Source organism: Nerophis ophidion, linkage group LG09 (genome assembly GCF_033978795.1).
Source record: "Nerophis ophidion isolate RoL-2023_Sa linkage group LG09, RoL_Noph_v1.0, whole genome shotgun sequence".
Lineage (NCBI taxonomy): Eukaryota > Metazoa > Chordata > Actinopteri > Syngnathiformes > Syngnathidae > Nerophis > Nerophis ophidion.
The window spans coordinates 60,621,777-60,637,785 of NC_084619.1; the positions used below are offsets into that span (position 1 = coordinate 60,621,777).

The window sequence follows — 16,009 nt, forward strand, 5'->3', positions numbered from 1 at the left end:
TTAAAGTTCACTATATTTATTTGTATACGTTCAAAATTAGCTGAATAGGTTATGGTTAGCATGCTAATACATGAGACGTTAGCATACTTCAAAGATGGCACCAAATATCAAAACCCGGGATTTTTAGGTTGAAACAAACAAAATGAGTTGAAAGCTAGCATAGATGTCATCATGTTAACATTAGCATGATGACATAGGACAAATGAAAGTAATTCTAATTCTAAGAGGGAGTTACTGAGTGCTTGCAATGATAACACAAGTATCCATTTGAAAATATTTAAACGTTTATTTCTCATTACTGCAGAATTTTTTACCGTTGTACTGTAATTAAAAGGTAAATATATTTATTCTAAAAAAAATAGATAAATACATTTCATTGAATCTCATTTGCTTAAGCAAAAATTTAAAAGAGGGCTCACTGCATTCACGTAAGTCTACTGTTTAATCAACGAGCGATGCACAGAAACGGTATTATAGCCCAAATTGGATTTACTTACAACAGGAAGTGTGCGAACTTGTCCAGAAGATGGCGCTGTAGCCATAGCAACAACACACCTATTCAGCTCTTTGTTGAATACAAAACATTACGGCCGCCATCTTAAAAAAAAAAAAATCCATAAATTAGCCGCACCGTTTTATAAGCCGCCGGGCTCAAAGCGTAGGAAAGAAAATAGCGGCTTGTAGTCGGCAAAATGCGGTATGTGTAGATTGTAAAATCGCCTGTTATGAATGATGAGGAATGAGTCATCTCCTTGTCTGGTGTTAGCACACTACATGTTTTAAATACACCAGTGCAGTCAATTAGGAGGCACCCCAGGGGTCTGTCCTGGATACTCTTTGCTTTCTATTAAAATCCTGCCATGTGTTTCCTGCAGGATCTCTCCACTGTGACGCCGGTGACTCTTCACGTGGATCCTCATGGACTCTATCTGTACTGGACCGACCAGAACAAGGTGGAGCGCGCGTGCACACAAACACACACACATCAATCATCAATCAATCAATGTTTACTTATATAGCCCTAAATCACTAGTGTCTCAAAGGGCTGCACAAACCACTACGACATCCTCGGTAGGCCCACATAAGGGCAAGGAAAACTCACACCCAGTGGGACGTCGGTGACAATGATGACTATGAGAACCTTGGAGAGGAGGAAAGCAATGGATGTCGAGCGGGTCTAACATGATACCGTGAGAGTTCAATCCATAATGGATCCAACACAGTCGCGAGAGTCCAGTCCAAAGCGGATCCACCACAGCAGCGAGAGTCCCGTTCACAGCGGAGCCAGCAGGAAACCATCCCAAGCGGAGGCGGATCAGCAGCGCAGAGATGTCCCCAGCCTATACACAGGCAAGCAGTACATGGCCACCGGATCGGACCGGACCCCCTCCACAAGGGAGAGTGAGACATAGGAGAAAAAGAAAAGAAACGGCAGATCAACTGGTCTAAAAAGGGAGTCTATTTAAAGGCTAGGGTATACAAATAAGTTTTAAGGTGAGACTTAAATGCTTCTACTCTGGTGGCATCTCGAACTGTTACCGGGAGGGCATTCCAGAGTACTGGAGCCCGAAATGAAAAAGCTCTATAGCCCGCAGACTTTTTTTGGGCTTTGGGAATCACTAATAAGCCGAAATCCTTTGAACGCAGATTTCTTGCCGGGACATATGGTACAATACAATCGGCAAAATAGGATGGAGCTAGACCGTGTAGTATTTTATACGTAAGTTGTAAAACCTTAAAGTCACATCTTAAGTGTACAGGAAGTCAGTGCAGGTGAGCCAGTACAGGAGTAATATTATCAAACTTTCTTGTTCTTGTCAAAAGTCTAGCAGCCGCATTTTGTACCAACTGTAATCTTTTAATGCTACACATGGGGAGACCCGAAAATAATACGTTACAGTAGTCGAGGCGAGACGTAACAAACGCATGGATAATGATCTCAGCGTCTTTAGTGGACAGAATGGAGCGAATTTTAGCAATATTACGGAGATGAAAGAAGGACGTTTTAGTAACGCTTTTAATGTGTGCCTCAAAGGAGAGAGTTGGGTCGAAGATAATACCCAGATTCTTTACTGTGTCGCCTTGTTTAATTGTTTGGTTGTCAAATGTTAGAGTTGTATTATTAAATAGAGGTCGGTGTCTAGCAGGACCGATAATCAGCATTTCCGTTTTTTTGGCGTTGAGTTGCAAAAAGTTAGCGGACATCCATTGTTTAATTTCATTAAGACACGCCTCCTGCTGACTACAATCCGGCGTGTAGGTCAGCTTTAGGGGCATGTAGAATTGGGTGTCATCAGCATAACAGTGAAAGCTAACACCGTATTTGCGTATGATGTCACCATACATGGGTAACATTTGGAATTGGGACCAAGTTGTTGTTCAGTACTTGTGGGGACCACCCTTTCTACAGGTTGTGGAGGCATAAAAAAATTAGGTAAAATGGCCACTGCCCAGTTAGTTCATACACGTCTTTAAATGTCTGGATTGATGAAGTAATGTGCTGATCATACTTACTGGGGACCCTGCGGAAAAAGAGTTAATATGGTTAATGGGGACCAAATTTAAATCATCTTGCATAATTCACACAAATTTGTACGTGACTCCTGAGGACCATTTTTTTAAAAAAGTTCAAATTAGATATTAAACATGTTTACTTTTCAGTAAACATGTTTTATGGGCTAAAGCTTAAAAATCCCTTAGCATCTTCAGAATGGATCTGACTATCATTTAAAAAGGTTTCCCTTTAGGGGACCTGTTTTTTGTCCCCATGCCGTCAGAGGTCCCCTAAAGGTGACTGTGTAAACAGAGCGATGTCCCCATTAAGTAAGAATTGCCAGAACACACACACACACACCACACATTCTGGTTATTATTTGGAATAGGGACCAAGGTGTTGTTCAGTACTTGTGGGGACCACTCTTTCTGCAGGTTGTGGAGGCATAAAAAAATGAGGTAAAATGGCCACTGCCCAGTTAGCTCATACACATCTTTAAATGTCTGGATTGATGAAGTAATGTGCTGATCATACTTACTGGGGATCCTGGGGAAAAATAGTTATTAGGGTTCATGGGGACCAAATTTAAACAGTTTTGCATAATTCACACAAATTTGTATGTGACTACTGAGGACCATTACAAAAAAAAAAGTTCAAATTAGATGTTAAACATGTTTACTTCTCAGTAAACATGGTTTATGGGCTAAAACTTTAAAATCACTTAGGCATCTTCAGAATGAATCTGACTATCATTTAAAATGGTTTCCCTTTAGGGGACCTGTTTTTTGTCCCCATATCGTCAGAGGTCCTAAAAGTGACTGTGTAAACAGAGCGATGTCCCCATTAAGTAAGAATTGCCAGAACACACACACACATTCTGGTTACTATTTGGAATGGGTACCAAGATGTTGTTCAGTACTTGTGGGGACCACCCTTTCTACAGGTTGTGGAGGCATAAAAAAATGAGGTAAAATGGCCACTGCCCAGTTAGCTCATACACATCTTTAAATGTCTGGATTGATGAAGTAATGTGCTGATCATACTTACTGGGGACCCTGGTGAAAAAGAGTTAATATGGTTCATGGGGACCAAATTTAAATCATCTTGCATAATTACCACAAATTTGAACGTGACTCCTGAGGACCATTTAAAAAAAAAGTTCAAATTAGATATTAAACATGTTTACTTTTCAGTAAACATGTTTTATGGGCCAAAGCTTAAAAATCACTTAGGCATATTCAGAATGAATCTGACTATCATTAAAAATGGTTTCCCTTTAGGGGACCTGTTTTTTGTTCCCATATCATCAGAGGTCCCCTAAAGGTGACTGTGTAAACAGAGCAATGTCCCCATTAGGTCAGAATTGCCAGAACACACAAACACACACTTGTATTTTTAACCTTCTTGAGACCTGTGAAAAATGCCTACCTCTTTAGGACCACCCTTTCTAGATATATGAAGATTTGTATTTACAACATTAATAATATATACAAATTATTCAGCTATAAAAAAGCTAGTTGTGAAAAATTTGTTGGAGTTTCACAAGAAAAAGGTCATAATTTCACAAGAAAAACGTAACATTTTTGCAGTATTATAAAAAAAGTCATAATTTTAAAAAGTTAAAGTACCAATGTATGCCACACACACACTAGGTGTGGCGAAATTTGACCTCTGCATTTGACCCATCACCCTTGATCACCCCTCCTGGGAGGTGAGGGGAGCAGTGGGCAGCAACTGTGGCCGCGCCCTGGAATCATTTTAGGTGATTTAAACCCCAATTACTCAACACAAGTCAAAATGTTACAAGAGAAACGGAAAATTTGTGCAATATTATGATAAAAGTTGGAATTTTACTCAATAACTGTCGCAATTTTAAAAGAAAAGCTTAAAATTTTGGCAATTTTATGAAGAGTCGTAATTTTACTTGGCAAAAGTCACAATTGTATAAGACAACTTAAACATTTTAGCAATATTATCAATCAATCAATCAATCAATCAATGTTTACTTAAGTGTTTCAAAGGGCTGCACAAGCCACAATTATGATAATAATCGGAATTTTACTTGGCTAAATGATGACAAAAGTCATAATGCTACTCCAAAAAAGTCACTATTTTATAAGAACAACAAAAAAATGGGTAATATTGTGATACAGGTTTTTTTGACAAATGTCACCAATTTTCATTAAAACGTAATAATTTTACATCAAAAAGTAATCATTTTACAAGAAAATATTGCAATATTACAGAAGCAGAAATTATTTGAGAAATCGTTCCTAATTTTACAAGAAAAAAGTCGACACATTGTGAGAAAAAAAAGACTGCTTTTAGTTAATTTGTTTATTTTTGGAATTTTTTGTTAGTGATTGGTTTTTAGTCTTCATTATTTACTTTGTTATTACAGAATTTCTCTATATACATATTTTATTTTTTTAATTAATTTTTGGCCAAAGGGGGCGCATTTATATTTCTTACACACACTTGTTATTACATATGTTGACTAGAGGGGGAGCATTTACATTTTTTTACACACACTTGTTATTTCATATGTTGGCCAGAGGGGGAGCACTTTTAAAACTGACACACAGTCAATTTGAAAAATCCCTCCTTTTTGGGACCAACCTCAGTTTGATAGATTTCACCACCAGGGGTGCTAATGAGACATTCTCTATTAGATGCAATGTTTTTCCGTATTGGGACCATGATTTATGTCCTAACTTGTGAACACCTCCTTATATGGAAGCTACTTTTCCTTGTTGATGTCTCAAGAAGGGTAGAAATACAAGAACACACACACAACATGCGATCAAGCTGCTTAAACGTGTGTGTGTGTGTTCCAGGAGACGGAGTTGTTGGACTTGGCGCACGTGAAAGATGTCCGGACAGGCAGAAGCACCAAAACCCCAAAGGTACTGAGGTTTAGCGGTGAAGACTTGTAGATGCCGACCGTGCGTTGGGACCCACAGGAGGCCAAGCTGAGGGAGCTGCTGGACGTGGGCAACCTGGTGGGTCGCCTGGAGAACCGTATGGTTACCGTGGTGACGGCCTCCGACATCGTCAACGTGGGCCAGCTGAACTTCATCGCAGCGCAGGAAGAGGAAGCCAAGGTGTGTGGGATGGGGAACTTGGAAGGAGCGAGCAGACAAGGACGAGGAGTGGACTGGACTCTCACCATTATGTTAGATCTACTATGGACTGGACTCTCACTATTATGTTAGATCCACTATGGACTGGACTCTCACTATTATATTAGATCCACTATGGACTGGACTCTCACTATTATGTTGGATCCACTATGGACTGGACTCTCACCATTATGTTAGATCCACTACGGACTGGACACTCACCATTATGTTAGATCCACTATGGACTGGACTCTCACTATTATGTTAGATCCACTATGGACTGGACTCTCACTATTATGTTAGATCCACTATGGACTGGACTCTCACTATTATGTTAGATCCACTATGGACTGGACTCACACTATTATGTTAGATCCACTATGGACTGGACTCTCACCATTATGTTAGATCCACTATGGACTGGACTCTCACCATTATGTTAGATCCACAATGGACTGGACTCTCACCATTATGTTGGATCCACTATGGACTGGACTCTCACTATAATGTTAGATCCACTATGGACTGAACTCTCACTATTATGTTAGATCCACTATGGACTGGACTCCCACTATTATGTTAGATCCACTATGGACTGGACTCCCACTATTATGTTACATCCACTATGGACTGGACTCTCACCATTATGTTAGATTCACTATGGACTGGACTCTCACCATTATGTTAGATCCACTATGGAATGGACTATCACCATTATGTTAGATCCACTATGGACTGGACTCTCACCATTATGTTAGATCCACTATGGACTGGACTCTCACTACTATGTTAGATCCACTATGGACTGGGCTCTCACCATTATGTTAGATCCACTATGGACTGGACTCTCACTATAATGTTAGATCCACTATGGACTGGACTCTCACTATTATGTTAGATCCACTATGGACTGGACTCCCACTATTATGTTACATCCACTATGGACTGGACTCTCACCATTATGTTAGATCCACTATGGACTGGACTCTCACCATTATGTTAGATTCACTATGGACTGGACTCTCACCATTATGTTAGATCCACTATGGACTGGACTATCACCATTATGTTATATCCACTATGGACTGGACTCTCACCATTATGTTAGATCCACTATGGGCTGGACTCTCACTATTATGTTAGATCCACTGTGGACTGGACTCTCACTATTATGTTAGATCCACTATGGACTGGACTCCCACTATTATGTTACATCCACTATGGACTGGACTCTCACCATTATGTTAGATCCACTATGGACTGGACTCTCACCATTATGTTAGATTCACTATGGACTGGACTCTCACCATTATGTTAGATCCACTATGAACTGGACTCTCGCCATTATGTTAGATCCACTATGGACTGGACTCTCACCATTATGTTAGATCCACTATGGACTGGACTCTCACTATTATGTTAGATCCACTATGGACTGGACTCTCACCATTATGTTAGATCCACTATGGACTGGACTCTCACTATAATGTTAGATCCACTATGGACTGGACTCTCACTATTATGTTAGATCCACTATGGACTGGACTCCCACTATTATGTTAGATCCACTATGGACTGGACTCCCACTATTATGTTACATCCACTATGGACTGGACTCTCACCATTATGTTAGATCCACTATGGACTGGACTCTCACTATTATGTTAGATTCACTATGGACTGGACTCTCACCATTATGTTAGATCCACTATGGACTGGACTATCACCATTATGTTAGATCCACTATGGACTGGACTCTCACCATTATGTTAGATCCACTATGGACTGGACTTTCACAATATTATGTTAGATCCACTATGGACTGGACTCTCACTATTATATTACATCCACTATGGACTGGACTCCCACTATTATGTTACATCCACTATGGACTGGACTTTCACAATATTATGTTAGATCCACTATGGACTGGACTCTCACTATTATGTTAGATCCACTATGGACTGGACTCCCACTATCATGTTACATCCACTATGGACTGGACTCCCACTATTATGTTACATCCACTATGGACTGGACTCTCACTATTATGTTAGATCCACTATGCACTGGACTTTCACTATTATAATACATCCACTATGGACTGGACTTTCAATATTATGTTACATCCACTATAGACTGGACTCTCGCCCTGGGGGAGATGGTTGGGGGGTCATCCACATCTGCGGTCCTCTCCAAAGTTTCTCCCACTGGGTTGAGTTTTTCCTTACCCTGAAGTGGAATCTGAACTGGGGATGTCGTTGTGGCTTGTGCAGCCCTTTGAGACATTTGTGATTTTGGGCTATATAAATAAACATTGATTGATTGAGAGTGTAAGGATGTTATCTTGTCCAGGTGTGGTGTGAGGAACTTTTCTGTCTGGCCTCCAACCTGCTGAGCCACAACCTCAACAGAGACCACAGTCTGCTTAAAGCGTGAGTGACAACTTCAGCTCTTTGATTTGTATCTTTATATTTGTGTGTGGGTTTCCACATGTCAAATATTGGGATTTTATATATGTAAGAATGTATATATGTATCTACACACATGTACAGTATATGTGTGTATGTATATACAGTATGTGTATATACACATATGTATGTATATATATGTATGTATGTATGTATTTATGCACGTATGTATGTCTTTATATATGTTTGTGTGTGTGTGTGTGTGTGTGTACGTATGTATGTGTATATATTTACAGTATATATGTATATATAAATGTTTTATATATATATATATTAAAATTCCTACAATGTGAAATCCTGGATTTTTTTTTTCACACTCTGTCTCTCACAGTTGAAGTGTACCTATGATGAAAATTACAGACCTCTGTCATCATTTTAAGTGGGAGAACTTGCACAATCGGTGGCTGACAAGATACTTTTTTGCCCCACTGTATATATATTAATTAGTATTGGACTGTTTAGAAAAGAGAAGTGTTGGATACTTCTCTCATTGCCTTATTTTTATTTGAGTTTACTAAATGTTTGGGTAGAATTGTGTTTAATAAAAAAAAGTTTTCTTTGAAGTAATATGGAAATTCATCACAGCTTTTTATTTATGGATGAATGTAGTAAATTATAGAACTGGCATCCAATGTTATTAAAAAAGTATTCATTTGGAATCGAGAATCGTTTTGAATCGAGAATTGATTTTTAATTGAATCCAAAAATTTAATCGAATCGTGTGGTGCCCAAAGATTCACAGCGCTTGTATATATATGTATGTATGTATGTATGTATGTATGTATGTATGTATGTATAAATATGTATATATGTATATTTATATACATAAATATATATTTATAAATATGTATGTATGTATATACTGTATATGTATGTGTATATACTGTATATTTGTATACATATATATACATATATACACACACACATATATATATATATATATATATATATATAAATTTGTATTATCGTTCCTTTACTCTTTTCATTTTCTGATCCCTAATATTCCATTATATAATTTTTTTCCCATCATTTTATCAAGAAAAAATGTATCACTTATTTTTTCAAACTCAAAGTATTTACAAAGTATAAAGAAGAATTATCCTGAAATACAATTTAAACTTTTTTGAAAAATTCCTCTCATTATGGGAATTACAACTCCCTTAACTATTTATTGAGGTAAAATAGTATTAAATAAATTCTTCCTACACCTCTTCAGACATGTTGTAATGAGAAACTGGAAATATGTGATGACTTATATTCTAACTCTCTGCATGTTCCAAATAAACTTACTCCATAAACCAGCGATTTGCAACCCGTGGTACATGGGCTCCAAGAATCACCTGATTAAAGTACAGTGTTTTATTTTTCTGCATTCAAACTGTGTGTAATGGTACAGTGGCCAAACATATTAAATATACTTGTTAGATAAAACTCTGTCTTGTTTTTAATGTATGTGTATGCCTACTGTGCTACTGCATTTCATTTTTGGTCATTAAGGTGGTACTTGGTGAAAAAAAGTTAGAGAACCATTTCCATAAACCATAATCACATGTAACTATATGTTTTAAATCTATATCAAACTTATCAAAACACATTATTATTGTATTTATACATTATTATTGTATTTAAAATATAAATAAATTAATTATAATAAAATAAATAATAATATTGAATTGTTATGATATAACTAGATTCCATCCATCCATCCATCGTCTTCCGCTTATCCGAGGTCGGGTCGCGGGGGCAACAGCCTAAGCAGGGAAACCCAGACTTCCCTCTCCCCAGCCACATCAGCATAACAGTGAAAGCTAATACCGTATTTGTGTATGATGTCACCTAGCGGCAGCATGTAGATGCTGAAGAGTGCAGAGGAGCTTTTGTTACCTGTTTAATAAAAAGTTTTATTCTCACTTATCTACCACCTGTATCATCTATTGGGAGAACCATTTCAAATAGGAAATGGATTCTAAATGGAGTGCTCACCTCCCGAATGGTATTCTAACTGAATGGTGAGTTATAATATTCACTTCTGTAATGCATGAAAAGTGCTCATTTTGGATTAAATGGTTGTTACAAAAATAGTCTTTGAAGTCGCAGATGAGAGAGTTTGAGTGTGTTTGTGGTTGCAGATACGTCAAGTTGACTCTGCAGCCCAACGCCGAGGGCAGGATCCCCGTCAAGAAGTGAGTTCTCCATCTTTCTTAACTGTTGAACCTGAATCATTCCTCGCTCCTTTCTTCTGTGCCGCGTCCAAAAATACACTTCCTTCCACGTGCACCTGGAAAGTAAAAAGAGGGACAGGATGCATGGAGGTGCTTCATTCAGTTCTGACCTGCCCAGCAAGTGACGCACGAACACCAGCTGGGAGTTTTAGTGTGGGACGCAGGACATAACGCTCCAACGATACCATATTGATAGCAAATATCAGTCCCATCCCAGCAAGATCCAGTTTGGGATGTTATTGGCTTGCATGTAAAATGTGCGATACAAGTGGCCCCGCAGAGTCTTTACTTGTGCGTGATTTCATGTGCGATACAAGCACTATGCAGCATGTTTACTTGTGTGTGATATCATGTGCGATACAAGTGGCACAGCAAGATCCTTACTTGTGTGTGATATCATGTGCGATACAAGCGGTATGCCGCGTGTTTACGTGTGTGTGTGATATCATGTGCGATACAAGTGGCCCCGCAGAGTCTTTACTAGTGCGTGATATTATGTGCAATACAAGTAGTATGCAGCGTGTATTTGTGTGTGATATCATGTGCGATACAAGCAGTCCTGCAGCGTGTTTACTTGTGTGTGATATTATGTGTGATAAAAGCAGTACTGCAGCGTGTTTACTTGTGTGTGATATCATTTGCGATACAAGCAGTACTGCAGCATGTTTACTTGTGTGTAATATCATGTGCGATACAAGCAGTCCTGCAGGGTGTATACTTGTTTGTGATACAAGCAGTCCTGCAGCATGTTTACTTGTGTGTGTGATATCATGAGCGATACAAGCATGCTTGCAGCGTGTTTACTTCTGTGTGATATCATGTGCTATACAAGCAGTCCTCCAGCGTGTTTACTTGTGTGTGATATCATGTGTGATACAAGCAGTCTTGTAGCGCGTTTAATCGTGTGTGATATCATGTGTAATACGAGCAGTCCTGCAGTGTTTACTTTTGTGTAATATCATGTGCAATACAAGCAGTTCTGCAATGTGTTTATCTGTGTGATATAATGTGCGATACAAGTAGTCCTTCTGCATGTTTACCTGTGTGTGATATCATGTACGATACAAGCATGCTTGCAGCGTGTTTACTTGTGTGTCATATCATGTGCAATACAAGCAGTCCTGTAGCGTGTCTGCTTGTGTGTGATATCATGTGCAATACAGGCAGTCCTGCAGCGTGTCTACTTGTGTGTGATATCATGTGCGATACAAGCAGTCCTGTAGCGTGTTTTATTCGTGTGGGATATCATGTGCAATACGAGCGGTACTGCAGCGTGTTTACTTGTGTGTAATATGTGCGATACAAGCAGTCCTGCAGCGTTTCTACTTGTGTGTGATATCATGTGCAATACAAGCAGTCCTGCAGAATGTTTACTTGTGCATGATATCGTGTGCGATACAAGCAGTCCTGCAGAGTGTATACTGGAGCAAAGCTGGACAGCCAGTTAACATCCTAAATGTCCTCCAAAAAGCACACAATGTATTCTATTTTCACTAAATTCATTTATTCTAGCATTTGGTCAGTATAATGTTTTAGTGGGAGAAGTTACATTAATAATTATTAAAATTATTATTTTTGTGTTTGATTTTTTTTTCCAGCATCGTTCGGTTGTTTTCCCTGGACAGAAAGCGGGTGGAGAGCGCCCTGGAAAGCTGCCACCTACCTTATGGACGGGTACAGTAGCAGGAAGACTTTGATCGATATTTATTGATCTATTATTATTAATAATAGAATGACTAGCTCCAAGACGCGCACTGAGTCATAGCCATTTTCTGAAGTCTGCTGCCAATTTTTTTATTGAGATTATTCATTCCTCCCAAAGGGGGAATTCTAAATATATGTTGAATACAATTTTCTAGATTTGTAATACAAATCAAATCAAAGTAAAATATCGCAAATATTAAATATATTGTTCATACCAAAATGTAGATGGCACATTTTGAATTCAAATGTATTTAATTTAGTTTCAAAGTATGTTAAAATTACAAGACTTCACACAGACCTTTAATGACACAATAAGCATATTTAATTATTTTCATTTTCTGTTTAATTGATTTAATGTTCTTAAATAAAATAAATCATCAGGAAAAATGTTTTTAATAAAATATTACTTGGTGATACTTTAGTTAGATTTTTTGTGGTGTTACTTTGTTTGTCTTTGAAAGTCTGTTAGAAGTATTTTCACGTATTAATCTTCTCTACATTATCAATAATATACATCTTATTTTGATATTTTAGTTTCTTCTCACAAGAAAGGAGGAGAAACTAAAATGTAGATCATAATACATACAACATTGATACACTATATTTATATTTATTTGTGTGAATGTTGTCTATCTGTGTTGGCCCTGCGATGAGGTGGCGACTTGTCCAGGGTGTACGCTGCCTTCCGCCCGATTATAGCTGAGATAGGCAGCAGCGCCCCCCGCGACCCCAAAGGGAATAAGCGGTAGAAAATGGATGGATGGATGGTTTAGCTCAAAATATTTGAAAACAATAACGCTAATAACAATTAAATATTACAAAATAATGTTTAATCTCTAATGTTTTGCTTTTAATGCAAATGTATTTTGAGCCATTTGATTAAAGGCAAATATACACACACACACACACATATTTATATATATATATGAAAGTATGTAAGTATATATATGTATGAATGTATGTGTCTATATGAATGTATATATGTATATGTCTACAGATATATGTATATGTCTACGTATATATGTAATAATGTATGTATATGTATACATATATTTATATAAGTACATATATACGTATATGTATATAAATGTAAATATACATATATGTAAATATATGTATATGTACATATATACGTATATGTATATAAATGTAAATATACATATATGTAAATATATACATGTATATATACATATAACATATATACATATTTTATATATGTATATGTAAATATATACGTATATGTAAATATATACATGTATATATACAAATAAAAAATATATGTATTATATATACATATATATATATATATATATATACAAACTAAAATATAACTACATCAATGTTACTAAATTGAAGTATATTAGATGTATTTAATTTAAGGCAAATTAATTTGAAAATCCAAATCTAGAGACACGCAACATCCAATCTGTATCGCTACTCAAATCAAAATGATATCAAATATCACAAATCCATATTTTATTTACATTTATTTGTTATATTTCATTCAAATATATTTGTTTTGTGGCAAATAAGATTGGAAAGTTGAAGAAATTCAAAGACAGTAAGTGAAACTAATCAAAACAAACTGAAATATCACAAAATAATAGAGATAAAAGAATAATAATCTTATTTTATTATGTTAAAATATACAATATTTATTTAAAATATTACATATGAAAAGTTACATCTACAAACATCTCAAAACAATAAATAACACTAATAAAATTCAATTGAGAAATAATTATATTTGTATTGAAACGTTCATCATAAATTTTAATGGAAAAATGGATTATCAGACGTAATTTTAATTAACTTAAAATTCTTGATAACACATCACACATCTTGTGGTTTAAAAATAATATTTTGTAACTTTCATTTTTTTAATAAAAGCAGTTTTTGAAAATGTATCGCTATGTAACATCGACACTCCTTATCCACGTTCATGTTCATGAAAATACTGACACGGCATCTTTGAAATACTAACAATGTAAAAAGTGCTCTCTGATCCTGATGAGTCTTTTGAGCTTCTCCTGTCCTCCTGGTGTGACCTCACCGTCTAGCCTGGCACTCTCCCCTTCACGCTCAAAGTGCCCGGAGAGCGCAAAAGAGCGTCACAAACGAGAAAAGTGTTGACGTGCAAGTTCTTGACAGGGTGACGGCATCAGACTGGAGGACTTCACCCTGGAGGTCTACAGGAGCTTCCTGGACCACTTGTGTCCTCGCCCCGAGCTCGGCAGCATCTTCAAACTGCAGTGAGTAAGAACACTTCCATGCCCTGGCAGCAGGGGGTGCAAAGACGTTTGTCTAAGACAGGGGTGTCCAAACTTTTTAACTTGGGGGTCGTACTTGTAACAATTTCCCCTATGGACTACAAAAGTTTGTCTAAGTCTAAGTGTCCCCCCCGGTGTGCTTGTCAGGGGGGGCGACGGCGATGGCGGCATGTCTGTGGAGCAGATGACGGACTTCATCAACAACAAGCAGAGAGACCCCAGACTCAACGAGATCCTCTACCCGCCTCTGCGAACAGCCCAGACCCAAACACTGCTGGATCGACACCAGCAGGACAAGGCGCTGTTGGAGCGGGGTACTCACACACACACACACACACACACACACACACATACACACACACACACACACACACACACACACACACACACACACACACACACACACACACACACACACACACTCTTGTATTTGTTACCTTCTTGACACCTGTGAAAAAAGCCTACCTCTTTAGGACCACCCTTTCTAGATATATAAAAATGTATATTTACAACCTTAATAATATATACATACTATGCAAATATAAAAAAAGCTTGTTGTGAAAAATTTTGTTGAAATTTCACAAGAAAAAGGTCACAATTTCACGAGAAAAACTCAGAATTTTGGCAGTGTTATAATAAAAGAGGAGGCTACGTCGGATAGTCGAACCTCGGATTCAGGAGGAACAGTGTGGTTTTAGTCCTGGTCGTGGAACTGTGGACCAGCTCTATACTCTCGGCAGGGTTCTTGAGGTGCATGGGAGTTTGCCCAACCAGTCTACATGTGCTTTGTGGACTTGGAGAAGGCATTCGACCGTGTCCCTCGGGAAGTCCTGTGGGGAGTGCTCAGAGAGTATGGGGTATCGGACTGTCTTATTGTGGCGGTCCGTTCCCTGTACGATCAGTGCCAGAGCTTGGTCCGCATTGCCGGCAGTAAGTCGAACACATTTCCAGTGAGGGTTGGACTCCGCCAAGGGTGTCCTTTGTCACCGATTCTGTTCATAACTTTTATGGACAGAACTTCTAGGCGCAGTCAAGGCGTTGAGGGGTTCCGGTTTGGTAACCGCAGGATTAGGTCTCTGCTTTTTGCAGATGATGTGGTCCTGATGGCTTCATCTGACCGGGATCTTCAGCTCTCGCTGGATCGGTTCGCAGCCGAGTGTGAAGCGACCGGAATGAGAATCAGCACCTCCAAGTCCGAGTCCATGGTTCTCGCCCGGAAAAGGGTGGAATGCCATCTCCGGGTTGGGGAGGAGACCCTGCCCCAAGTGGAGGAGTTCAAATACCTAGGAGTCTTGTTCACGAGTGAGGGAAGAGTGGATCGTGAGATCGACAGGCGGATCGGTGCGGCGTCTTCAGTAATGCGGACGTTGTACCGATCTGTTGTGGTGAAGAAGGAGCTGAGCCGAAAGGCAAAGCTCTCAATTTACCGGTCGATCTACGTTCCCATCCTCACCTATGGTCATGAGCTTTGGGTCATGACCGAAAGGATAAGATCACGGGTACAAGCGGCCGAAATTAGTTTCCTCCGCCGTGTGGCGGGGCTCTCCCTTAGAGATAGGGTGAGAAGCTCTGCCATCCGGGAGGAACTCAAAGTAAAGCCGCTCCTCCTTCACATCGAGAGGAGCCAGATGAGGTGGTTCGGGCATCTGGTCAGGATGCCACCCGAACGCCTCCCTAGGGAGGTGTTTAGGGCACGTCCAACCGGTAGAAGGCCACGGGGAAGACC

The 16,009-nt window shown here is 38.7% G+C and overlaps 1 protein-coding gene across 2 annotated transcripts in view; it reads left to right on the forward strand.

Annotated features, from left to right (window-relative positions):
• Window positions 1-16,009, forward strand: part of plcb1 (phospholipase C beta 1) — a 63,732-nt gene that overhangs the window by 5,129 nt on the left and 42,594 nt on the right. For both annotated transcript variants that reach the window (XM_061911377.1, XM_061911376.1), the window contains exons 2-9: window positions 876-953; window positions 5,332-5,400; window positions 5,458-5,598; window positions 7,972-8,051; window positions 10,217-10,270; window positions 11,908-11,983; window positions 14,165-14,265; window positions 14,431-14,597. In XM_061911377.1, coding sequence (XP_061767361.1) covers window positions 876-953; window positions 5,332-5,400; window positions 5,458-5,598; window positions 7,972-8,051; window positions 10,217-10,270; window positions 11,908-11,983; window positions 14,165-14,265; window positions 14,431-14,597 — 766 coding nt within the window. The remainder of the gene's footprint in view (window positions 1-875; window positions 954-5,331; window positions 5,401-5,457; window positions 5,599-7,971; window positions 8,052-10,216; window positions 10,271-11,907; window positions 11,984-14,164; window positions 14,266-14,430; window positions 14,598-16,009) is intronic.